The 22,710-nt window shown below is 41.1% G+C and overlaps 1 protein-coding gene across 5 annotated transcripts in view; it reads left to right on the top strand.

Moving 5' to 3' along the window:
- trps1 (trichorhinophalangeal syndrome I) overlaps nucleotides 1-22,710 on the top strand; it is a 108,453-nt gene that overhangs the window by 46,020 nt on the left and 39,723 nt on the right. For all 5 annotated transcript variants that reach the window (XM_051067133.1, XM_051067141.1, XM_051067135.1 and 2 more), the window contains exons 3-9: nucleotides 2,900-3,637; nucleotides 4,120-4,235; nucleotides 9,258-9,870; nucleotides 10,282-10,487; nucleotides 11,012-11,165; nucleotides 11,440-11,680; nucleotides 16,497-17,343. In XM_051067133.1, the coding sequence (XP_050923090.1) occupies nucleotides 2,900-3,637; nucleotides 4,120-4,235; nucleotides 9,258-9,870; nucleotides 10,282-10,487; nucleotides 11,012-11,165; nucleotides 11,440-11,680; nucleotides 16,497-17,343 (2,915 nt within the window). The remainder of the gene's footprint in view (nucleotides 1-2,899; nucleotides 3,638-4,119; nucleotides 4,236-9,257; nucleotides 9,871-10,281; nucleotides 10,488-11,011; nucleotides 11,166-11,439; nucleotides 11,681-16,496; nucleotides 17,344-22,710) is intronic.

Below are 22,710 nucleotides of genomic sequence, written 5' to 3'. Positions count from 1 at the left end.
AAAGGCTGCGACATTGAAACACATACACACACACACACACACACACACACACACACACACACACACACACATACACACACACACACACAGATGCATATACTCAGAAACAGACACACACAGTGCTGCCTTTTAACACACACCTCTTCTTCTTGCCCACATCCTGGAGCATGCAAGCGCGCTGTTAAGTATGCAAACAATTGATGCCATTGTAAACAAATAATAGATGATAATGTTGGGCTTTATAATTCCCGTACTATTGATCTCATACTTCAGCCAAATCATTCATAATTTTGTTATCGTCATTTTGATTAACTTTGTAAGTCACCGCTGAAATCATACAGGGCAGATGGAAACACAGTTAGGTCAGTCAGTGCCTCTTAGGTCGGGATTTCAGCTTCATTGCTTTACCACAACGATCTGTAGTTTTCCACTGTGCGTGTGCGTGTGTGTGTGTGTGTAAGTGAATGATGAATTCTGACTGGGTGTGGTGAACATCAGATGAGATTTTCCTCTGCTCCCTGCACTCTCTCACTCTCCCTCTCTCTCTCTCTCTCACTCTCTCTCTCTCTCTCTCTCTCTCTCTCTCTCTCTCTCTCTCTCTTTCACACACACACACACACACACACACACACACAGTGAGTGCCAGGGCTGGTCTAGGCGTGGGCCCTTGCAGACATAAATTGCTTTATTTTAATAGTTGTATGGTAGAGAGAGAGGGAGAGAAAAAATGGTAAAACACTAGAAAGGCCATAGAAAGAAAATTGGATTCAACAAAGAAAGCAGGTCTCTCTCTGTCTGTGTCCTTCTCTTTTTCTGTGTGTGTGTTTTATAGTTTCTCTTTTCTCCTTAATGTTCTAGATTACATTACAGGACTGTTAAAATATGGTCCTTTTTAATCTGTTTATGTATCTTCATGTGTTTGTTTATGGTCATTTGATTATCTGCTTTCAGCTACAGTCCCTTTTACTTTTCATTCTTCAGAAGTGTATGTACACGTGTGTATGTGCGTGCTTGTGTGTGTGTGTAGATGCTGATTCTCTCACGGTTTCTGTGTGTGCTGTGTGCTATCGCTATCAGTAAATAACAATAAGTATAACAAATTTATCTCTCAGACTAACACAGACATACTCGCAGGGTCGCACGCATGCTATCTCTCTTCCGCAGGCGTCATCAAACATGCATTACTCACACACACACACACACACACACACTCATTGTCTACCATCCTCATATTGCATTGATCTAAAAGTGATCAGAATTTGGCGTCTATCAGGCGTCTTTCGGGCTTGTCTTTGTTTATGACCAAACACGCACACACACATACGAACACACAGTATGGGTCAATGGGTTGACTGTGTTTACGACTGAATATGAACTGAACGACCACAAATAAACACACGCTGGCACACGCGCGCACAAACACACTCACACACATGCTCGCAAAAAAAAAAAAAGAGCGCAGTATCTCTCTGTCACGACTGTTGTGAACAGAGCGACCACAATTGTTCTCTTTTCAAACAAAAGAAAGATTATGGTATAACGTAAAACACATGGTTGGTTATTTGATGGCTCTGTATAGTGATTATAAGGGAGGGGAGGGGAGGAATGGTGGGAGAAGGGGAACAACAGAGGGAGGGAGAGGGCAGGAACAGAAAGAAAAATTTTAATGATGGAATTACTTAAATTATTATAGCAATTATTTTTGCATGTGAAAGAGGGCAACAGAGGATGAAAAATGACTGAAATGGAAGGAAAGTGCATTGATAAGTGGTTTGATGGAGGTATTTTACACTGATTATAAATGAGCATGGTGGTGAGAAAGACAGGGGAAGGGATGAAAGGTCAAGGGAGAGAAAAAGGAGGTGTGTGTGTGTGTGTGTGTCTGTGTGTGTGTGTGTGTGTGGGGGGTGGGGTGTCAAAGTAAAATGGGATTTGAAATGAGAAAGAAAAGCAGGCAGAAAGAATAAAGAAGAGCGAGGAAACCAAGGACAAGGGGTGACGCAGATAGAGCACAAGAGACAGGAAGAGATGAGAAAAAGAGATTTTTTTCTTGGAGCCAGAAAATGAATGAGAAGCTCGCAGAAAGAAAGAGATGCAAAAGAGAATTTTGGAGCACTGGAGGGGATGAATTGCAGTCTGCCGCCTCCCTCATCCATCTTTCTGATATGGGGTGTGTGGTTTGATGTGGTTGAGTGTTGGCCATTCTCCCTGTCTCTCTCTCTCTCTCTCTCTCTCTCTCTCTCTCTCTCTCTCTCTCTCTCTCTCTCTCTCCCTCTCTCTCTCCCTCCCCCCCATTTCGCTCTCTCTCTCTGTCTCTGCGCCTCACCCTCTGTCTACCACCCCTTCTCAGTCTCTCTGATATGGTTTGGGTTTTGATGTGGTCATGTGTTGAAGATTCTCACGGATGGTTTCCATAACGATAAAAAGATTCACTCCCTGGTTTGGAGGAGAAAAAAAAAAGAAAAGCAAAAAATCGCACTTGAGGATGCGACGAACATCCCAACACACACCCCTAAAAAGTCTTTACAGCTGACATGTTTCTGATTTGTTGGGGCTGTTTTTCTTTGACGAGGTTTGTGGTCGGGGATTGTCACAGATTTCAGTGTTCAAAGAAGTTTGTAAATTGAATGAAAGCTATTCTGTACACATACATCATTGCAAGAAAATTATATTTATGTGTGTGCATGTAATCCACAGTGTGTTATTTGTGTCCTGCAGACACCTTGTATCTCATAATGTCTTAATTTTAAGGGATTATAGAAATCTGCTTGATCTATTTGTCCCCCACATCATGCATCTATTCATATACATTACATACTTTACATGTTTTTAATGATGTAAACATATCAATCAAAACAATAAAATAAAACTTATTTGTCTCTTTCCACACTCTTTTCAGAGATGGTGAGGAAGAAGAATCCCCCTATCCGGAGTGTGGGAGGTGAGGAGGAGGAGGAAGAAGAGGGGAGGAGGCCAGCAGGAGATGAAGAGGAGGAGGGAGAGGAAGAAGGGAGAGTAGGAGCAGAGGCCGAACGAATAAACCGACCCTCTGAGCCAGAGTCCTCCGACCGGGTCAGAGGAGATGAGGAGCAGGAGGAGGAGGAGGGGGGAGAAAGCGAGTGCGTTTCCTCATCCGTCTCTCCGTCATCAGTCGGCGATCGCTACAGTAATGAGGAGAGAGGGGGAAGGAGAGGAGGAGCAGCAACAGGAGGAGGAGGCGGCAGCGGGAGGGCCAAGCAAGGAGGAACAGTGCTGACTGACAGACCCGAGAGCCAGTCGGAGCCTGAGGATGGGGAGAGGGGGGCAGATGAGGGAGAGAGGAGTGACAGAGACAGGGGGGAGGCTGACCATCTCACCCCTCCTCTCCTCCCTGCTCCCCACCACCTCCTCCCCAGACAGGAAGGAGGGGAGGAGTCAACAACTGATACCCCTCCACTTTCCTCCAGCCCCTCTCCCAAACTCCAGGACTTCAAGTGCAATGTGTGTGGTTACGGTTACTATGGCAATGACCCTGCTGACCTGGTGAAACACTTTAGGAAGTATCACCTGGGCCTGCATAACCGCACGCGGCAGGATGCTGCCCTTGACACACACATCCTGGCCCTCCACAACATGGCCCCCCAACACACACCGCTAGGTAATTCCAGCTCTCAGATTAATGTATTCGAGTTAATATGTTAAGTATTGCTGCTTATTGGACAGAACAGTTGTGAATATGAGAACAGAATGGATTCTGTCGCAAGTTCGTGAAATAAGCGCCAATGAACAAGGCTTGAAACTGCACTGGACCACACAGTGACATGTTACCTGTGTTAGGGAGTGTTGTAAAATGAATCTGAATGGGAAGAACAGTCCAGTTATGACCTCATTATGTATTAGTACATATACAGAGTGATTATTTTGTAAAGTTATATTTACTTAAAGATTTGAGGTATTGACTTTGTAAAGTTTGTTTTTCCAGTTTCCGTGCAGGTTTTCCTTCTCCCTGGATGTCAGACTTGTCCTTGGCTTTTTTTTTTGTTTGTTTGTTTTTTTTTTGCCTCCAGCAACCCCCACCCCCACCCCTTTGTTTATCTGCTTCCACAAGTCTGACCCCCTCCTTGTATTTCTGTTTCCCAGACATACAGACAGGACAAGGGCAGAGGAACCAAGCCAAAGAATTGGGGAAGACAAGGCCAGACATACACAGTCAACAGCATAGGGCAGTTATGTTGAATGGCACATATGATGTACAGGTAAGCTCACACAGATGAATAAATTCAACATGTGGGGTGAGTTTTATATCAAGTCTAATAATGAATTAATACATTTCACACTCACACACACACAAACACACACTATACGTACACTTAGAAGAAATAGATCAAAAATGTATACACAAAGAAGCAATAGTAATAGTGCGTCTTTGTGTACAGTGGCAAGTAAAAAAAAAAAAACTGAAATCAATAAAGCTGCACAAAGCATTTTGTTGAAATCTTTTTCAGTCACACACCGAGGCAGCTTTATGCCAGCTTTGTTTGATTCAGTGTAAACAAGCCCAGCAGCCGTAATAAGCAGTCTTCTTGATGGCAGTATACTGGATCTGTGGATGAATAACACCAGCTTTTTATGAATAAAGAAAGCAGTGCAGATTATTTTAGATCTTCTCTATTTTCAAATAATAGCTAAGATTAAAACGTAAGTTGCAGTATTCACATTGCAACATGAATATGAATCCTGCAAATCTAACATAGTGTCAGAAATCTATCAGAAAGAAACTTTGATCCAAAACAGGTGACACGCTAATTTACTTAACAATGCACTATAATCATTCCTTCTGGTCATAAATCTGTAAATTTAGGGCCATAACTGAACTGAATAATTTATTGGGTTTGACAATCTGCAACTGATTTGTAACATAAGGTGTGTGTGATTTGGACAGTGAGGCATTGTGCTCCAAGTTATAAAATTTTATAGACTGACAGATGGATAGACACAGAAAGACAAACAGAGCACCTGGCAATCAGACTGCACATACACCGATCAGCCACAACATTAAAACCACTTGCATAATATTGCGTAGTCCCCCCTTGCCCCCCTATGTGTACATGTGTGCTGAAAGCTCACGCACACATACACAAGTACCAGAACACTGTCTTAAATCAGATCACAGGGGCAATGTATACATACACATACACAAGCAACACTAGTATTAAAAAAAAGAGTAATAAATGCATATCCTGCACTAATCCCTCATATTCAGTGCTCAATTAGTAAAAAAAAACTAACAAGGACTAATATCTGGTAGGAGCCATGTTGCTGAGAAATTGCAGGATAAAGAAAGGACAGCTGCAAACTGGTGTGAATTGTAATTCCTTCTACAAGATAAATGTTCATGTTGTTAAAAATGACTGAATTTTACCTTGTAAGTCATATACCTCCAGAGCACATTAAAACGTCTGATGTAATTTGCACCTGCAGCCTAGACATCCAACAGATCAGCCAATCAATTTTGAGGATAAAATATGTCTTCAATTATTTTGTTTTATTTGACTGATTATTGCACTTTAAATCAGGAGATGCTAATCAGTGATATCAACAGCTGTAGACTTTGGTTAGAACAAAACTTGCAAAGTGTCTGCCCCACATCAATTTGCTGTTCCTGTTATACTAGACATGAAAGCATCAGACACAGCTACATATGTGGCAGCTACAGTATGTTTGTTTTGAAACTTTCATTTTTCAGCACGTCCACATATTACTTATTCCCTTAAGCAAACTTACTGTATCCAGATCTTCCTAAGCATAGTTGTAAAAGACTGAAGCTTTGATCTTTCCAGTTCACATTCAAAAGCGTGAGTCTGTACATTAGAATATATGTTCCAGTAGTGAGAATTGGAAGTATCGATCAGGTAGACTGCCATCACGTCATCATTCTGTGAATTGAGTGGAGCTGGAAGATGAATCCACATTCAGAAATTACAGACTTACTCAAAGTATTTTTGACCTCATCGAATTTAACAAATACATATTTCAAGTTTTATGACAACTGCAATATGTTCTGTCCATATCTTTAAGCGTAATTACCACACTTTCTTCCATATTGATTCATGGTTTTTAGTAGTTTGAGAGGCTGTCACATTCCTCAAAGGTTGCCAGTATGCCAATCAACAAATGCGTTTCCATGTGCTTGGGTTTTTCCTACAACTGCAGTTGACCAGAAATACTGAGGTAATTGTGCACATGATATTCAAGATTCTAAATTAAGTGTAATAACAACCTCGATTAAAAAACACAACCTAATAGTAGTTTTAATTTTCATATTACACACTGCAGGCATATTTTAATTTCTTCTCCTAAGATAGAATCCCATATTGTATGTTTAAAAAAAGATCTTAAGTTGTTTCCACAGTTAATTGTCTTTTTCTGCATTAAAACTATTCCAGTTTTGGTAACAATTGGGTCAAGGATTAGGACTTTTAGTGTGCGGGAACAGTAGGGTTTTGTCTGAAAGCTTTAAACAATATGATCTAATAAACGTGTGTGTGTAAGTGTGTATGAGGAATAGTCAAGGAGTTTCATTTCATTTAAACCAGCAGTCTGTAATGGCCGTAAGTCACGTAATGGACACAGAAACACACACACTCAGTAGTCAAGCACACACACACGCCAAGTCAGAAATAGAAAATCCAGTGGGCTTAAGTCGTCATTATGAAGAAAAAGTGAAAGTATAAAAAAAAATCGAATGAAAGGGGTCTCTATTCTCTCTATCCCTCACTCGCTTTTTCTCTCTCCCGCCCACGTTTGGAAAATTCCATGTTGTCATTTGCTAAGACGAGGTGGCCTGTCAGCCAATGAGATCGCAGGGAAAAAGACTCAGGGAGGAGGAGAGGGATACTGAAAAGAGGGAAAGAGAGATTGAGATGGAGGAGGAAAGGAGAGAAGGGAGTGAAAGAGACAGACACAGAAAGGCTTGAAAACCAGTAGTTATAATCGGCTGTTATGCAGTGTAATGAAACAGCTGTCAGACATATTTAACTTTCTTTTTCTCCCGCTCTGTTCTCCAGTTGCCTCTCTCATCATATGTCTTAGTCTCTCCTTCACCTTCTCCTCTGGTCTGCCCTTTTTCTTTGTTTGTTCTTTCTTAATCTAAACCCTCTTTTTCTCCAACTTCTCAATTTGCTTTCCATCTATGTCTCACTTCTTTCTTCTCCCCACTACTCTTCCTCATCTTACACACTATTCCCTCAACTTGTCCTGCTTGCCCTCTGCCTCTTTTCTTTCTCTCTCTCTCCCCCCTTCTTTTTCTCCTTTGACTCTTTCTGTCCATTCTGCTTTCTGAAATGACTTCGATGTTTGGCTCTTCTCTAATTGCCTGGGCAGGGTCTGTGGGTCATGATGATTGGATGATTGCTGTTGTGAGATCACACACAGTAATAGCTTTCATTTAGCTTTCTGAATGTATTCTCCTTATTGAAGCTGATATGTACCAGCTTTCACTTCTGTAACCATTTTTTATTGAATATTGCTTTCCTCACTCTTTTTTAAGTGTCCGTAAATGTTTCGGACGAATTCCAGAGTGTTATTCTCCAGAAATCAAATCTGAAGTTAAAAGAACAAAATGATGACCTGGATGACAAGAATGACTGAATTAAAACATGATGTATTGTGAGCATACTTTCATTTTTCAAAAACAAAATTGAGAATTAGGACTTAGATTAAAATCCATGCTTATCTATATCTGTTCTGTAAAAATAAAGGTAAATGCTTCTGAATAGAAAAATATGAAAATGTATATCTTTGCTCACTTAAAATGCAGCTTACCAGTTGCATTTTGTTCTTGCCAAACCTCTATGAACAGACTGCCAGCAGTCAGCATCAAACCACAGATCAGTAAAGAGGCAAATCCATATTGTACAGTAGTAATAGTCTCATGTCACTGTAAGACTTACCAGGTTGCATGCTCACCTACATTATATAGCCAGGAGCACACTGTAATCACCTACAGTCTGGGGGCTAATCTAATAAAAAGCAGATGAGTGTCAGGTTGCTCGCTCAGTAATGCAGAATCTTGGCTTCATGTAGTGCATGCTACAGTAGAGTCTGGTACATATGTTAGAGATAGGTCGGTTAGTTAGAGTTAGGGCAGCCTCTTAATTGTCTACAGTCACATACAGAAAATGATGGATTGCATTTGCTGTGAGCTTAAGTACTAAAAGCAGCTGAGGCACAGTTTTCCAAATTTGCAGCAGCACAGCCCTGTGATTGAAAACTTATGTCATGTATTCCCAAAATACCTGCTGCATAGGAATTTAAAATAACACGCATCTATCAAATTTCTTTAATGTATTACTTTTAAATTCTATGAACAATGTATATAAAGAACAGTGCAACTAAATATGTGCATCACAGATACACAGATGTACAGTAATAACCCAAGACAATGTCAGATAACTAATGATGTCAAATAACAGCTGGTAGCTCTATTTCTAAAGTATGTTTGAGTTTGGGTTCTGCTGCATTTTAGTGAATCTCCTCAAATCCCTTATCAAATATAATTAGCTTCCAATATTTGAATGTAAGTAAGTTATAAATATCTGAAAGTCAAGTAAATTTACTTTAGACAGTTTTGAGAGCCTACATAATGATCTCAACCTTAAGCTACAACCCAAAAGTTAATTTAACAATATTAGATATGAAATGTTTATTAATTCATTTGATACGCTGAGATAACATTTGCAGTTTACTTGCTTTTAAACCCTATTTTTCACAAGCTACTTGCTAAATTTTCTCATTTTTAGTGAGAAAAGTTACTTGCACAGTCTTGTACAGAGTTATGTGTCTCTTATATCACAAATGAGCTTTTGTCGAGTATAGACAGCAGACAGCAGACAGTAGCCCAGAGTTCAGTTTTAGCAGTTATGTTATTACATTCATTATCTTCAGCTGACTGTTACAGATGATACATTCAGTGTTGACTAAAAATGAGGAGCATGCTACCTGACTTTTTTCCACATTGCTATTTGCTTTCCAAGATGAAAGGTTGTATAAGAGATATAAGAGATCTACATATCTATATCCATGTATTTTGTAAGCCTTTCATTAGATGCAACATAGACACATATTGGTAGCATTGTTATCCAACAAAATGGGCTGCCTTCTAGCATTGCAAACACGTTTTTATCATATGTATGAGATGTAAAGAAATATATATTTTAGTAGGATATTTTGGTGTAACAATTTTTTTTCCCTTTTCTCTCCTTTCTGCATGTCAACAGGTGACCTTGGGCGGCACGTTGATTGGGATTGGCCGGAAGACCTCTGATTGCCAGGGGAACACTAAGTATTTTCGCTGCAAATTCTGCAATTTCACGTACATGGGCAGCAATTCCCTAGAACTTGAACAACACTTCCTGTCCTCACATCCAAATAAAGTAAAAACTCCGCCGACCACACCCCTACTGGCTACCAACAACCTGGCAACGCACGACAACCAGGCAAAGGGGAGGAGTCCCATCTTAGACGGGGCGGAGCGAGTGGCAGTGAGAGCGGAAGACGATTCCTTGGTCGGGTACTCCATCCCCGTCAGGGCTTGTTCTGATTCATCAAGCTGGATAGGGGAGCCCGGTCGTGGCGCTATGCAGGCATATTATTGGTGTAAATTCTGTAGCTGGAGTTGTGAGTGGTCTGGGGGCTCGGCAAAGCTTTTAGAGCACTATGAACAAAGGCATAGGATGAGCATTGGAGGTACTATGAGCCCCAACAACTCTAATCCTGGGGTACTGGACAGAGAGAGGGAGAGAGGAGGGAGAAGAGAAGGAGGAGAGAGAGACCACATGGCTTCCAAAAGCCGCAAAGATCTATCGTCCAACCCATCCAGCACCAGCCAAGGTAATGAAATGAGAGAAAGTATGGTGAAATGTGGCGGTGAATTGCTTTAAGTGTTTTTTCAGGAGAAGGTAGCTACTTTTATGGAGCACAAGATTAATGATCAAAATTAAATAGAAGTGTAATGATTTTTACTTCCCCTAGTTCTATGATATTGCTCCACTTTGCTTCTCTTTAAGACTTTAGACACTGCTGACTTTTACTTATTTGTTTTTACCAGTGCTGCAATACTTTTGACCCCTTCTTTTATATTGTTTTGAATGCTATGGAACAACTTGACTCTCCTTGTTTGCTTGCCTTGAGCATCATGACATAGTTGACCTCTCTTAGAATTTCTGACATGCTCCTTGTTTTTCTGCTCCAAGATCCAAAGTGTTTTATTTAACAGACCTTTGTTCTGTTTTCTGCTCATAGGAGACAATGATCCAGAAGCAGTCGTGACCAGTTATAACTGTCAGTTGTGTGATTTCCGGTACTCAATGGCCCACAGTGCAGATGTGATCGTAGTAGCGCCACTGCTATTGCATTATCAGCACAACCACTCCATCCACCGATGCTGCATTCAGCACTGCATGTATTGTCCACAGGGGCTCTGTCAGCCGCATAAACACCTGGGGGAGGTGAGATTAATAAAATATAGAAATGTTTATTTGCTTGTTGTTTTGGTGTTTGCTTGGCAATTACAAGAAAAAAAAGAGCTGTTTTGTGAGCATAAGAAAATAAAATGTAATGTCTGAATAAGTGTAAAGTTAATTGTTCCAATTTCCAGCCTAGTTAAAATTCCCTTGCTTCTCCCAGTCCACCCACTCTCACTCCCCACCCTCATTTGTGCCAGCTGCCAAACAGTGGCACCGCAGCTCTTAACAATGCAAAAAGGATGTTTAACAGCCAAAAATTGAGGGTGGCATCATTCAGTTAATGATGTACGTTCGTGCTGCTACCGCTGACTTCCACCTCTTTGATATTGCCCGTGTAGACAAAAAACAATTACATCACAGCACCAAAGTGAGAGACACAACAGGGGGAAACTATCTCTGAAAGTCTTCGCATTCATCATGTATATGGACAGTGTTCCTAGTGATAACCAGGGTGTAAAGTATGTATGAAGTGTGGAATGATTCATATCCGTGAATTTCCTCAATAGGTTTCCCACCCCTTTGCTTGTCGGAAGCCCACCTGTCCGAAATGCTGTGCCAAGTTTCCTCAGTCCACCAAGCAGCAGGATGCAGTTGGTTCGAAACCTGCCGCCACCACCACCTCACCCAGCATGACCCCTCCTAATCCTAGGGGTGACTCAGGTGTGATTTCTGGTTCCACCTTTCACCCCTCTAACTCTGCCTATCCTGTTGTCACACAAGGTATTTTATAGGGATAGGTCGTCATGCAAGGAAATATTTTCATCAGAATTTTTTCAAACTGATCTCTCAGTCACCAATATGATCTGTCTTGGAGATTTGTGCAAGTAAAATGGAGCTTTAAACCTCCCTTGATTGATATTTCTGTATAGTCTCATACATCCTGACTCTTTCTTTATTTCCCGCCCTCTGATCTGTACTGCTTTTCTGATCCCAGGCGTCACCCACTTGTGTGACCAGTGTGCGTTTGCCACCACTGACATTGACGTGTTGCTACAACACTACGAAAGCTGCCACACCCTGATCAACCTAAAGGGGGCTCCCCCACATGTCAAGGCCGAGGAGGAGGCCGGGGCAGACAAGGACGGTGGGAGAGGAGCGGGAGGAGAGAGGGAGTACTCTTGTACAAAGTGTCACTTCATCACTGAAGTGGAAGAAGAGATTTTTAGACACTACAGGTGAGAGAGAGATGGATGGAATGAGTAGTGTTGAATATTATTTGATATTATGTTTTTCCTTGCAGGGTTGGGGTATTGAAAAGTTTCAGATTTAAGATACAAGGAAATCTGCCTTTTAGTCAGTGTAGTAAACTGCTGAACAATGTTGGAAAGTCATGTTAATAGATAGGAATGTGTTTGTGTGTTTTCAAAAGACTGAAGAAAAATCTTATTCACGATGGCTCCTTCATTTTCATTTTTTCTCAAACTGGTGATTTTGTGCCATGCATTCTCCGAGTGACTGAATGTGGCATCAAGTGACTGCATAGTTGTGAATTAGTGTTATCCAAAGAGTCAATATTCCAGTTAGAGATCATGACTAAATGTTCCAGTAAGTGGATGACTGTGTATTGAAAAAAAGATTCCACTCTCAAGTTGAGAAAATGATAAAGTATTGTTTTTGTTGGGATTCAAACCCCTGTAATTCTCTTTTTTTCTTTCTTTTTTTTCACTGAGTTATCCAGGAAATGTTGACTGAGCACACATATTTTCAGCAACAACCCATTAAAAAAAAAAAAACCTAACAGGAGGACGAAAGTGTGCTTTTCAGGTCGTCTTGCATTACAAGATCAGCACCAGGTCCTCTTACCTGCCAAATTAACGAGGTTTTAATCCAGTCTTGGAATGAATTTGGGGTCACGAGACTGTGAGAATCTGGTTTTGTCGACAATCTTTGGAAAGGATTTAAGCAAGTAGCCTTTCCGTCACTCTATTTAAGTGCACTGCCAGATGTTGCTATATTTTGTATCAACTACAAGGGCAAGTGAAATCAGGCTCATGACTGACAGACTGACAGATAAAGACCATCAAAATCGATGCAGCAGAACCAGAGATACTGTGTTTTTTTTTTTTTTTAATTCCATTTAATCTGCTTCCTTGATAGAACCTAGAATCTACATGACCCACAATGCAACTCAACCACCAACAGTCTAATCAGAGATTCAGTTGTATTATTCTAGTAATGTAGACTTGAATCTAGAGCCTCAAGTAGAGATCGGGAGTGGGGTACAGAGATCTGGTAAGCTCACTACTACTCCACACTTCCAAATTTTTTTCATTTTTAGACTTGTAGATTTTATCCCCAACTGATGCAATTTGATTTTGCAGTGCTCCCTCTCACTCAGTATTTTATTTTATTTTTTGATATGTAGTAGTACTCCCCTAGACCTGAAAACAAATTGGTGGAGTTCCCTTATGACTATAACTACTAGTTATCCTTCCTGGAGAAGATTTTACCTTAGAAGATCAGCCTGTCTGTAAAGAACCAGAGATTTTCTGACTTTTTTTGTGCTTGCACATACAAATGTCCTTTTACAGTATGTGCATGTGTGTACCTGGTAAATAAGCCATAAGCTTGGTTTCACAGTCCTAAAAGCCTGGATAGGTCAGACAACACTCCACAGGCAATGTGTTGCCTACACAGACAGACACACACTCACACACATTCACTTGGGTTTCACTGACTGCCAGAGCCAGCAAATGATAGAGAGAGCTAGAGTGAGTTAGGGTGGGAAAGAGAGAGAGGGTGGTGTGGGAAAGTTGAAGCTGAAGACGACAGAGATACAGAGACATAGACAGAACTGGAGATAGTTCTGTGAAATATTTTTGACTATTTTAAGTATTGATCTGGATTGCTGATCTGAATTGCTTCTTGATATATGCTCACAAACAAACTCGCACACACAAGCTGCTCTCTCTTCTCTCTCTCTCTCTCTATCTCAAACACACACACACATAAAATTACAGTCCGACAGAGCCATCTGAGCAAGATTTCTGCTGCAAATCAATGAAAGCTTTAAAAGTTTGATTCATCTCTGGGCAAGAGTAGAGCGAGGAAGAGAGAGAGAGAAAGAACAAGAAAAAGAGAAGAAGAGATGGAGTGACAAAGAGAAAGGAAGGAAGAAGGAAAAAAGAAATAGATAGGAGAGTGGATGAGGAGAATAGAAGTCAAAAAAACAGAGGAAAGAATAAAAAGAAAACAGAGAGGAAAGTAGAGAGGAGAAGGGAGAGAAGGTGACAGAGCAATAGAAGTGAGAAAGAGAATGGGGGGGGTGTGATTTAACAGTTCACTCACGTACTTAACAGAATCTAAGCTTTGAATCTTGGAACTCAAATCAAATAAAACTGAAATAAAGCCAGAAACTTTCACACCACCACTAAAATCAAACAAACCTAAAAGGATTCCAAGGCCAAGTTTTAGAAAACAGAATCTAGGATTTAATTATAGGGTGCACAGAACAAAGGGCCATGGTGTTAGGGGGAAAAATACCACCTGAAACAAACTAATCAATCTTGGAATAACTTTTACAGCTAAACACTCTCACCTAGTGCTGACATATCTCTGCAGCAAGTGTGCATCAACAAGAATTTACTAACATATGCCTTTGTTGTGCATTATACCAGTATTTTTTGTGTGTGTTAAAGCTAGCTTTTAAAATGTTTGTCCATGTACAAACAGAAGGACAGACATTTTATTGATAAATATATATATTATATATATATAACTATTTATAATGTAATTATTGGAGGATGTAGGGGTTGTGACCCTAAACACAGACTTGTTATTTGATTGACATTTGGGTAAGATTGAGTTAATGTAGACTTGTTACACACTCAGTGTGAGGCAGGGTGTGATGGCTCTCTTTGCTAATAAACACAAATGTGCTTATACTAGCTTCCAGTCCCAAGTGAAATGTGTACATTTGTAGACTAACTACCCCACTGATAAAAAAAAAAAGAGACCATTAGGGAGAAGGTTAGCCTTGCATCACAAATTCTTGACTTCACGTTTCATACATCAAGGGAACCCTGCTGGCTTTACCGTGTCTGTTGTTACACCTATGTAGAGGATGTAACAGACCTTATACTTACTGTTTTCCTTACAAACAAATACCACCATACAGTAGATCTGGGGCAAAATGACATAGACCTTCCTGACAACGTCCTTACTCCTCCTTTTATAATCTCTGCTCACCATTCTCAAATGAATATATCTTAGTATACACATTTTAGAGCCTAAGAAAGTGCATGAAATGAGTGCATTCAAGCTGCTTTAGCATTTTTTATGTTTTAATACTGAATGTAATGCCCCATCTCTTATTTTCCAAGGGAAAAAAAAAATCTAATTCGGTGTACGTGAGATAGATGCTGCTGTTGACAGCGTTCAGTGGGAAGTCAGATTGGATCAGTGCATGTGTAGAATGAATGATATAAACTTCATATATCATATTTGTCTGTGTGAGAGAGAAAGAGTGACAGAGTGAACAGGCGAGCGAGAAAGTGAATGAGTCAGAAAGCGCACCGGTCCATGTGTGCACGCACACACATGTGGTGTGTGTGTGTGTGTGTGTGTATGGTGATGACAAACAGAGAGGCCACTGTGTCTTTGTTCAGCATCTGGAGACATTTAAGTCCACTAGGTACAAGGTGTACTTTTTGCACGCACACATTTTCACAAATTTCGGCAAATGCTTAGACCTTTTTGATCTGCTAGAGATGCTGCTCAAAGCCCCAACTTGAACCTGTCATTGCCCAGGACCTGTCTTTTCTTCAGGAATTAGTAAAGGGCAAGAGAGAAAGACAAAAAAGGAGGAAGGTCGACCAAAAATGCACACATGATGTAAAGAGAGAGACAAAAGGTGTGGGAGACAGGGAGGCGGCACAAACCTGTGCGGAATATATATTTAAAATTTATGTATTTTATTTTTTACAGCCACATGTCATATTACCATTTTACTCCTTGTCAGTCATGCAGGAACTGTCAGATATCCTGCTGACAAACAAGAAAGATGGTTTATATATTCTTAGAAATTATAATTCTGGGTGTATTCTTAAAGTTTGTGTGGGTGTTCATCTGTATGAACTCATCGCTGCTTTCATATATACACCTTAATGTTTTGTTGTGGCAGGTTTCAAAGTATAATCCACAGTTACAAGAGATGCAAGAGCAGAAAAATGACAAATCTCAGCTGTTTTCAATGAAATGTTTCACGTTAACAAGTTTCCAAGTTCTTGGTATACATGGCGGATTGATTTTTGCTCATTGGCCTGCACAAGAAGCACCAAAACTGTTTTCTAAGCCAGGAAAAAACCCCAATGTTGTGCACTGTATATATTGCTGGTAATTTAGGGCCTCGCCAACAGGAAATGAAGGTGGTTTGTTGATGGGTGATTCATTTCTTGTCATTCAGATTCATTTACATTCCTCACAGTTTTGTCTTTAATTCGTCATGATTTAGTGGAACACTGAGTCACTTTTTGGCCATGGGCTCGGTGAAATTGTACCTGAGTGGTTGGGGGAAATCGGGCTTGGGACTAATGCACTTAAATGTAGTCAATTCAAGGAGTGGATTTTCTTCAAAATGCGATCAATGAAAACTTTTTTTTTTAAACACATCACATGCAGCCCATCAAGAGCTATTAGGAGTGAATGCTTTTTACATTTTAAATTGATGAATTGACTCAAGCCTTGAAAAGGAAACAAAACCAGTTACTTATGTTCAGTCTCATTGGTGTTACTGTTCTGACTTTGGTGTGACTTACTGTCAAATTGAAGACGACAAAATCTATTTTCAAGATGTCATGTTGGAGTTTAATGGTATTGTCCAGACAGGGTTTGACAAACCCAAGAATACATTATTAATGTATATATTTAATGTATATATTTAAGTACAGTTATTCTATAATAATTAACTTAATTTCTCTGATTTAGAAACATTTTATCCATTCAAATTTTTTTTTTTATTTACATAGATGATTCACTCTTTTCTCTCTGCAGGCGTGTCCACGCGTGTTGCCGTTGTCGACGCTGTGACTTCACGGCTCCTGATTCATCAGCCCTCCTCGACCATTTTAATTCTGTCCACTGTCATGACTCCTCTCCCTCATTAAGCTCATTGACAACGACCTCCTTACCCACCTCACTGACAACCTCACTGACACCTTCATTAACACTCTCAGCCAATGGCTGCTCAGCTCCCTCTACCTTAGCCATTAAAGAAGAGAGCAAGGGGGATCTTCGCCTCCTCTACTCCCTTGCACCACCTGAGGGACGATTGGCAGAAGGAGGCAGAGAAGAGGCAGGAGGGGTGGTAAAAAGTGAGGGAAGCGAGGAGAAAGAGAGAGAGCGGGAGAAAGGCTGGGTTCTTGGGGAGACAAGAGGAATAGGAGAGAGAGGAGGTGACCAGGCCCACGGTTTACTCTGGGTGCCCAAGGAGCGAATGGGACCCGAAAGAGGAGTCGAAAGAGGAGCAGGAGGTGGGAGCCCCTCTCTTTTCCCCTCCCCCCTCCCATTGTCTTTTGTTTCAGCGAATCACGAGGCCTCGCAGCAGAAAAGAGGTGTGGCCTCACCTAGCATGGTTTACCTGGGAGACACCAAATCATTTTTGGGAGATACCAAGTCGTTTTTGGGAGACGCCAAGCTGTACGGAGGAGGAAGGCCAGGAGGAGCCGCTGGTGGAGGGGAGAAGCAGAGCCAGATGCCCCCTCAACAGTATGCAGGAGGAGGAGGAGGAGGAGGAGGAGGTGGAGGGGGAGGCGGAGGAGGAGGAGGAGGGAGTGGAGGTGGTGGAGGACAGGAAGGGAAAGGAGGAGCCGCTAAAGAGGAGTCCCAGTCCCTGCTACGGGTAAGGTGGCATATGCGCACTCCCTTCCTCATTCACCTCATTTTCTCATTCAGCCAAATCTTCCCTCTTTGTCTAACTGACTCCCTGATTGTAGCTTTTAGCTCTGAATGAAGGCCTTTGTACCCAGATCCTACCTGCTGAGAGCATTAGTTGTGAAAGTGATGCTATTAATACGCCTTCATATTCATTTCTATTGAATCAGATATGAGGCTTAGACCTCATGCAGCGAGCAGCTACAATGAACTCTGTAATTCTCCCATCATATTTAGAGTACTTATGCAGATTTCTGTTGGCTAACAAAGTGTGTGCGAGTGTCTCCACATGCTTGTGTGTGTTCATATCTGTTTGAGCTTTTGTCCATGTGCGTATGATTCCATGACATAATTGTCTTTCCCATAAGTTGCATTCATTTTTTTTTTATTTTTTCATTTTATTAAATTAGATTTTAACTCACAACACTGAGAAACTTGCCTGTTGCTGCGGCAACGGGGAGGTAAACTGACAGTTCCCATAGTTACCACCTGTCAGTCAGTTCCCTCACCCTACTTTGTGGCCCACAATGCTTTTCACTTCACAGTGATGTCATGGACTGGCAGGAACAGATTGTGGTTTGCCAACACCGCAGAGATTATTGGCTATGATCACATTAGATCAGAATAGACTGAACTGTGTGTCCGTGTGTGTGTGAGTGCGTGCGTGCGTGTGTGTGTGTGTGTGTGGTATCAAGGCACTGACATGGGTCTATGTAAGTGGTGGTGTTGAGTGTGAGAGTGGTGTTCGTGTGGTATGTGTGTATGCACGTATCAGTGTGTAAGCTGAGTGTATGGCCTCTTTGTACAAGCTGCGTGTTGGCCCAAAGTTGCATATGTGTGTACGTATGTGTGTGTGCGTGTGTGTGTGAGGTGTTGGCAGTAACTTGGCAGACCGGGCAGGGTGGGGCAGCAAGAGGTTTACTCATTATCGTGGGTGGGGCAGTGTGTGTCTGTGAGAGAGTGAGACAGAGAGAGAGACTTGCATGCGTGAGAGAGAGAGGGAGGAAAACTAAGATGAAGAAAGGAAGATAGGGAGAGTCAGATAGAGATAAAAGTGTACAGCAAAAAAGTTAACCCTTCAGCATACAGTTTTAGGAAGAAAGGAAGAAACTACTCAAAATAATTCCCCTGAAAATCACAAATTGTCATTTTTACATCTCTATTTGTGCACAGTTTAAACAAATGAGATACAGTGTGTTAATTTGTCAGATTTAGAGGGTATTGGAGGGTATATTTTTCCACTTTGGACAAGGCTAAACTGTTATCCCCTGCTCTTAGTCTTTATGCTAAGCTAAGCTAAACACGAGTTCACACTTAGGCCACAGATAAGCATATTTCCCATCCATTCCTTAAAATAGCTTTAAAGTTATTGCTCCCTGTTATATATTGTGACATGCAAATTCTTCATTCATTTTTTCTAACTCTTTACACCATTCCATCAAATGGAAGTATTAAAAATTGAGTTCTGTCAGTTCGGCTGCACATCAGTGGGTCAGTAAGGGTTGAAGCTCAACTTTTACTTTCCGCGTCCACTAGGGTCCACGTGGCGACCGCACGTGTGAAGACATAAGCATACATAGACACCTAGTGTAGTGTAAACCATGTCCCAGTGTTGTGTAAAACCACATCTTTTGTCTGTGTCTGGGCCTTAAGGAGTTAAAGTGTTCAGTAGGTGAGTGTGCGTAAAGGTGAGAAGAATAAAGAGAGGGAGGGAAGAGTTTAAAATTTTATTTGAGAGGAGGAACTGAACATGACTCATTATTTTAAAAGCTTTATAAGATACGCTGCTATCTTATTCCCTTTCCTCACAACAATATTTATGCTCAGTTTCCATGGCATGCACCGACACGTCACACACAAACACAAATATACCACACACACAGACACACACACAGAGATACACACAGGCTGGGGTTGACTCATCACTGGGCAGGGTTAGGGAGGGGCACTAATGCAAAGGATCATCTGAAATAGCTTAGTACACACACACACACACACACACACACACACACACACACACACACACACACACACATTGATGCTTAAAGACACACAGACACGGACACACACAGGCGTTTATTTCAATTTAAATTTGGCCTTTGACGCAACAGGGCAGAGTCTGAATTATAAAAGGTGCATCTGCCCAAAATACAAATTGACTCTTTGTAAATGGCAAGTGAAAAGTAGTGAGGGAGAGCTAGGGAGGAGAAGGACGGAGGGAGGGTTGAGGAGGAGGAGGAAGAGCGATGATGGAAGGATGCAGGGAGTGGGTTCGTAGGGAGGAAGCAGAAGGATTAAAAAGAGACAAAAGCAGAAACAAATGGTCAAAGTAATATTTCATCCAAACATTTGTGTGCATGTTTTTTTTTTCATATGTGTCTGTGTGTGCGGTTCTGCGCTTGTGTGTGTGTCCTCCATCCTCGCTTGTTCTTTCTATTCTCCTCCGCATCGATCAGTCTCTCCCCTTTTCTTTTCATTCTTTTTCTTTCATTTCCCTCCTTTTCCTCAAAGGACAACTCACCTGATAGGCTGGGATCGATACGCACCTCACACACACAATAGCTTTCAGGCGTATACACACACACATGCAGAATCTGAGTTGTTAGTATTCTGGTATGGGAGGCTTTTTGCTTTGTAGAAAGGAGAGAATATTTTCTTTTGAAAGGCCTGATCTATAATTGCTGCACAGTGTTGCCTTGTTGAGACATTGCCCTGCTATTGGCTTTGTTTTCATAGTGATTTATTACATTGAAGACATTTTCTCAGTCTGAAATTTTATTTTCTGGCTGTTTGACTGACTGTATGAGACAAGGATAGAAAGTGTATGAGGTTTCGAGATGAAATTAAAGTAAAAGCTCGGTTGACGTTTTAGTTTATAAATGGAATGAGACAGACTTTGAGTAATGGTGGTTTTTCGAGTTAAGCGGGGCTGAGAAGGGTCCACCTCTGAGCCAAACATATGCGAACACATGTGAATATACCCAAACATATGTGAATTGACCCAGAATTTAGATCATCTAATAAACCCCAGATTGTTTTCAAAGGGATCTCCACCTCAAGGACGGCAGAGAAGAGCACATAAATGGACGTGAGCATGGAGAGAAAGAAATTGTGGATTTGACCTTACAGACGCAATATAATTGTCTTCATCTTATGTGGCCATAATGCAATACTGAAATGTGAACCTTCGGGGTTTTTAAAAGTCCCATGCGTGACATTCAATTCCATTTGAGTCAAGAGACAGACAGAGAAAATAGAGAGACGAACTGAGAGCGATAAACGGGAATGTGTGCTTTCAGCAGATCAGAGAAGAGTTTCATTAAAGTTTTTCTCGTTTACATTTCTGCCCGACGGAGCTAATTATGTTTAAAAGACACACACACACACACACACACACACACACACACACCACACACACACACACACACACAGCTGTATTTCCATAAAGTTCTCATTATTTTGTGTCCTATTTCCCTTCTTCCCTTTTTCCTTACATAAATTCATGTGTGTCGGTGTACATCCGTGTGACTGCTGCGTGCACGCTTTCCACCGGCTGTGTACTTAATTATGTGTGATGCGTCTGCATTTGCATTCTATGTGAGTGTGTGAGTATATGTGTTTTGTAAGGAAATTAAAGCATGAATTGAACTTATTTTCTGTGCTGGTAATTTAACATCACTTTATATCCGCTACAGGAAATTATAGAGCTTATGCTCCATTCAGTCTGTGTGTGTGTGTGTGTGTGTGTGTGTGTGTGTGCGTGCCACTTTGTGTTTGTGTGTTTAATGCTTTTTTAAAGACAAAACAAGGGAAAAAACTCTAGTGATTTAACTTTTAATATATAATTGTGTTTTTTACAGTTTCCTCTTATATCCTTTTGTTACTTTTTGATGTAGCATCTCTTCAGTCTAGAAAAGTGTTCTCAAAAGCCTAGAGAACTGATAAACCTTTGGTGAAAACATGTGGACCTCACTATTTAGCTAGTACTATCACGTACATATCACTTGTGGCATATAAGTCAGCTGATAGGTAATAAAAAACTGCTGTGCAGAGATGGCAAAAATGATATCTGAAGTCAGTCAATAATCAAAGAAAAAGGATCCTAATCAAAAATATCTGTTTATACTATGTGTTTATTTGTTTATAATGAGAGCATTCATCTCTCAGATATTGATATCTCAGACTCAGAGCAGAGGTTCTGTAGTTGTTGGGCTTTTGACCTGACCTTCTCAGACAACTGCACAGTGCTGGCAGAAGTGCACACAGTGAGCTCCATCTAGTCAAGTCACTTTGACTTCAGTTGCTTCGTTCCCTTATTTGCTGATCTGGAAAATTTGGTTAGAGCTGAGTTTAGGTGACAACGCATTGAGCCATTGCTCTGCTGTATACGCTTCAGGACAAGCCATGGTCAACTATCAGCTGCTCTAGTAGCCATTAAACATTTTGCAGGCATCCTCATAAATGGAACTCATATATGCGAATGGCCTGCTAAAGAGAGTTAGCCTACTAGATGCAGTCCCTTGAGGAGAAGGTGAAAAGAACTGGCTTTATTCTTTCTAGTCACTGAGGTGGAGTTAATGTGTGTTTGCATATGTGTGTGTGTGTGTGTGTGTGTGTGTGTGTGTGTGTGTGTGTGTGTGTGTGTGTTGGAAAAAGGAAGACATACTGATATTCACCAAACTGCTCTCCCACTCTCTCCCTCTCCCTTACAAACACACACATACACTCACACAAACAGACAGACTGAGTTGTCTGTTCTGGACTGTTCAGTTTGTTTGTGTAGCAGTCACATTTCCCATCAGGACACAGACTCAAATAAACACAGCCATGCTGGAAAGAAAAAAAAAAAGCAGTATCTGTGTGTGTCTGTGTGTATGCGTGTGGTAGTGTGTATGTGTGGTAATGGGCCTAGTGTGTAAAATCCAGGCTGTGTTTAATGTAACAGAAACATAATCAGACAACCTGTTTGCTGTAATTTTGACCTGTGTCTGTCTGTGGAAATACTGGTGGATAAGCTTGTGTATGAGAGAGTGTGTGTGTGTCTCTTTGTGTGTGTTATGTGTGTATCTGCCTGATGGGAGTGGTGTGTGTGTGTGTGTGGTGTCACAGTTATGACCTGTGTGTGGCTTTACGCTGTGTGACAGTCCACAGCAGTCTCATTGTCTGCTAGGAATATTACATTTGGCTTGAAAAACAAATTACACCATTTTAACCACATTTAAACCCATTTTGGCTATTCCACGCATGCCATGCTCATACACATATTACGCCTGACAACATGCGTAGTGGGAAGGTGACAGCTTGGCATTTTTGGCTCACACAAATCAAAAATGAG

This window comes from Lates calcarifer, linkage group LG3 (assembly GCF_001640805.2).
Source record: "Lates calcarifer isolate ASB-BC8 linkage group LG3, TLL_Latcal_v3, whole genome shotgun sequence".
Lineage (NCBI taxonomy): Eukaryota > Metazoa > Chordata > Actinopteri > Centropomidae > Lates > Lates calcarifer.
This window is presented reverse-complemented; position numbering and strand designations above follow the sequence as displayed.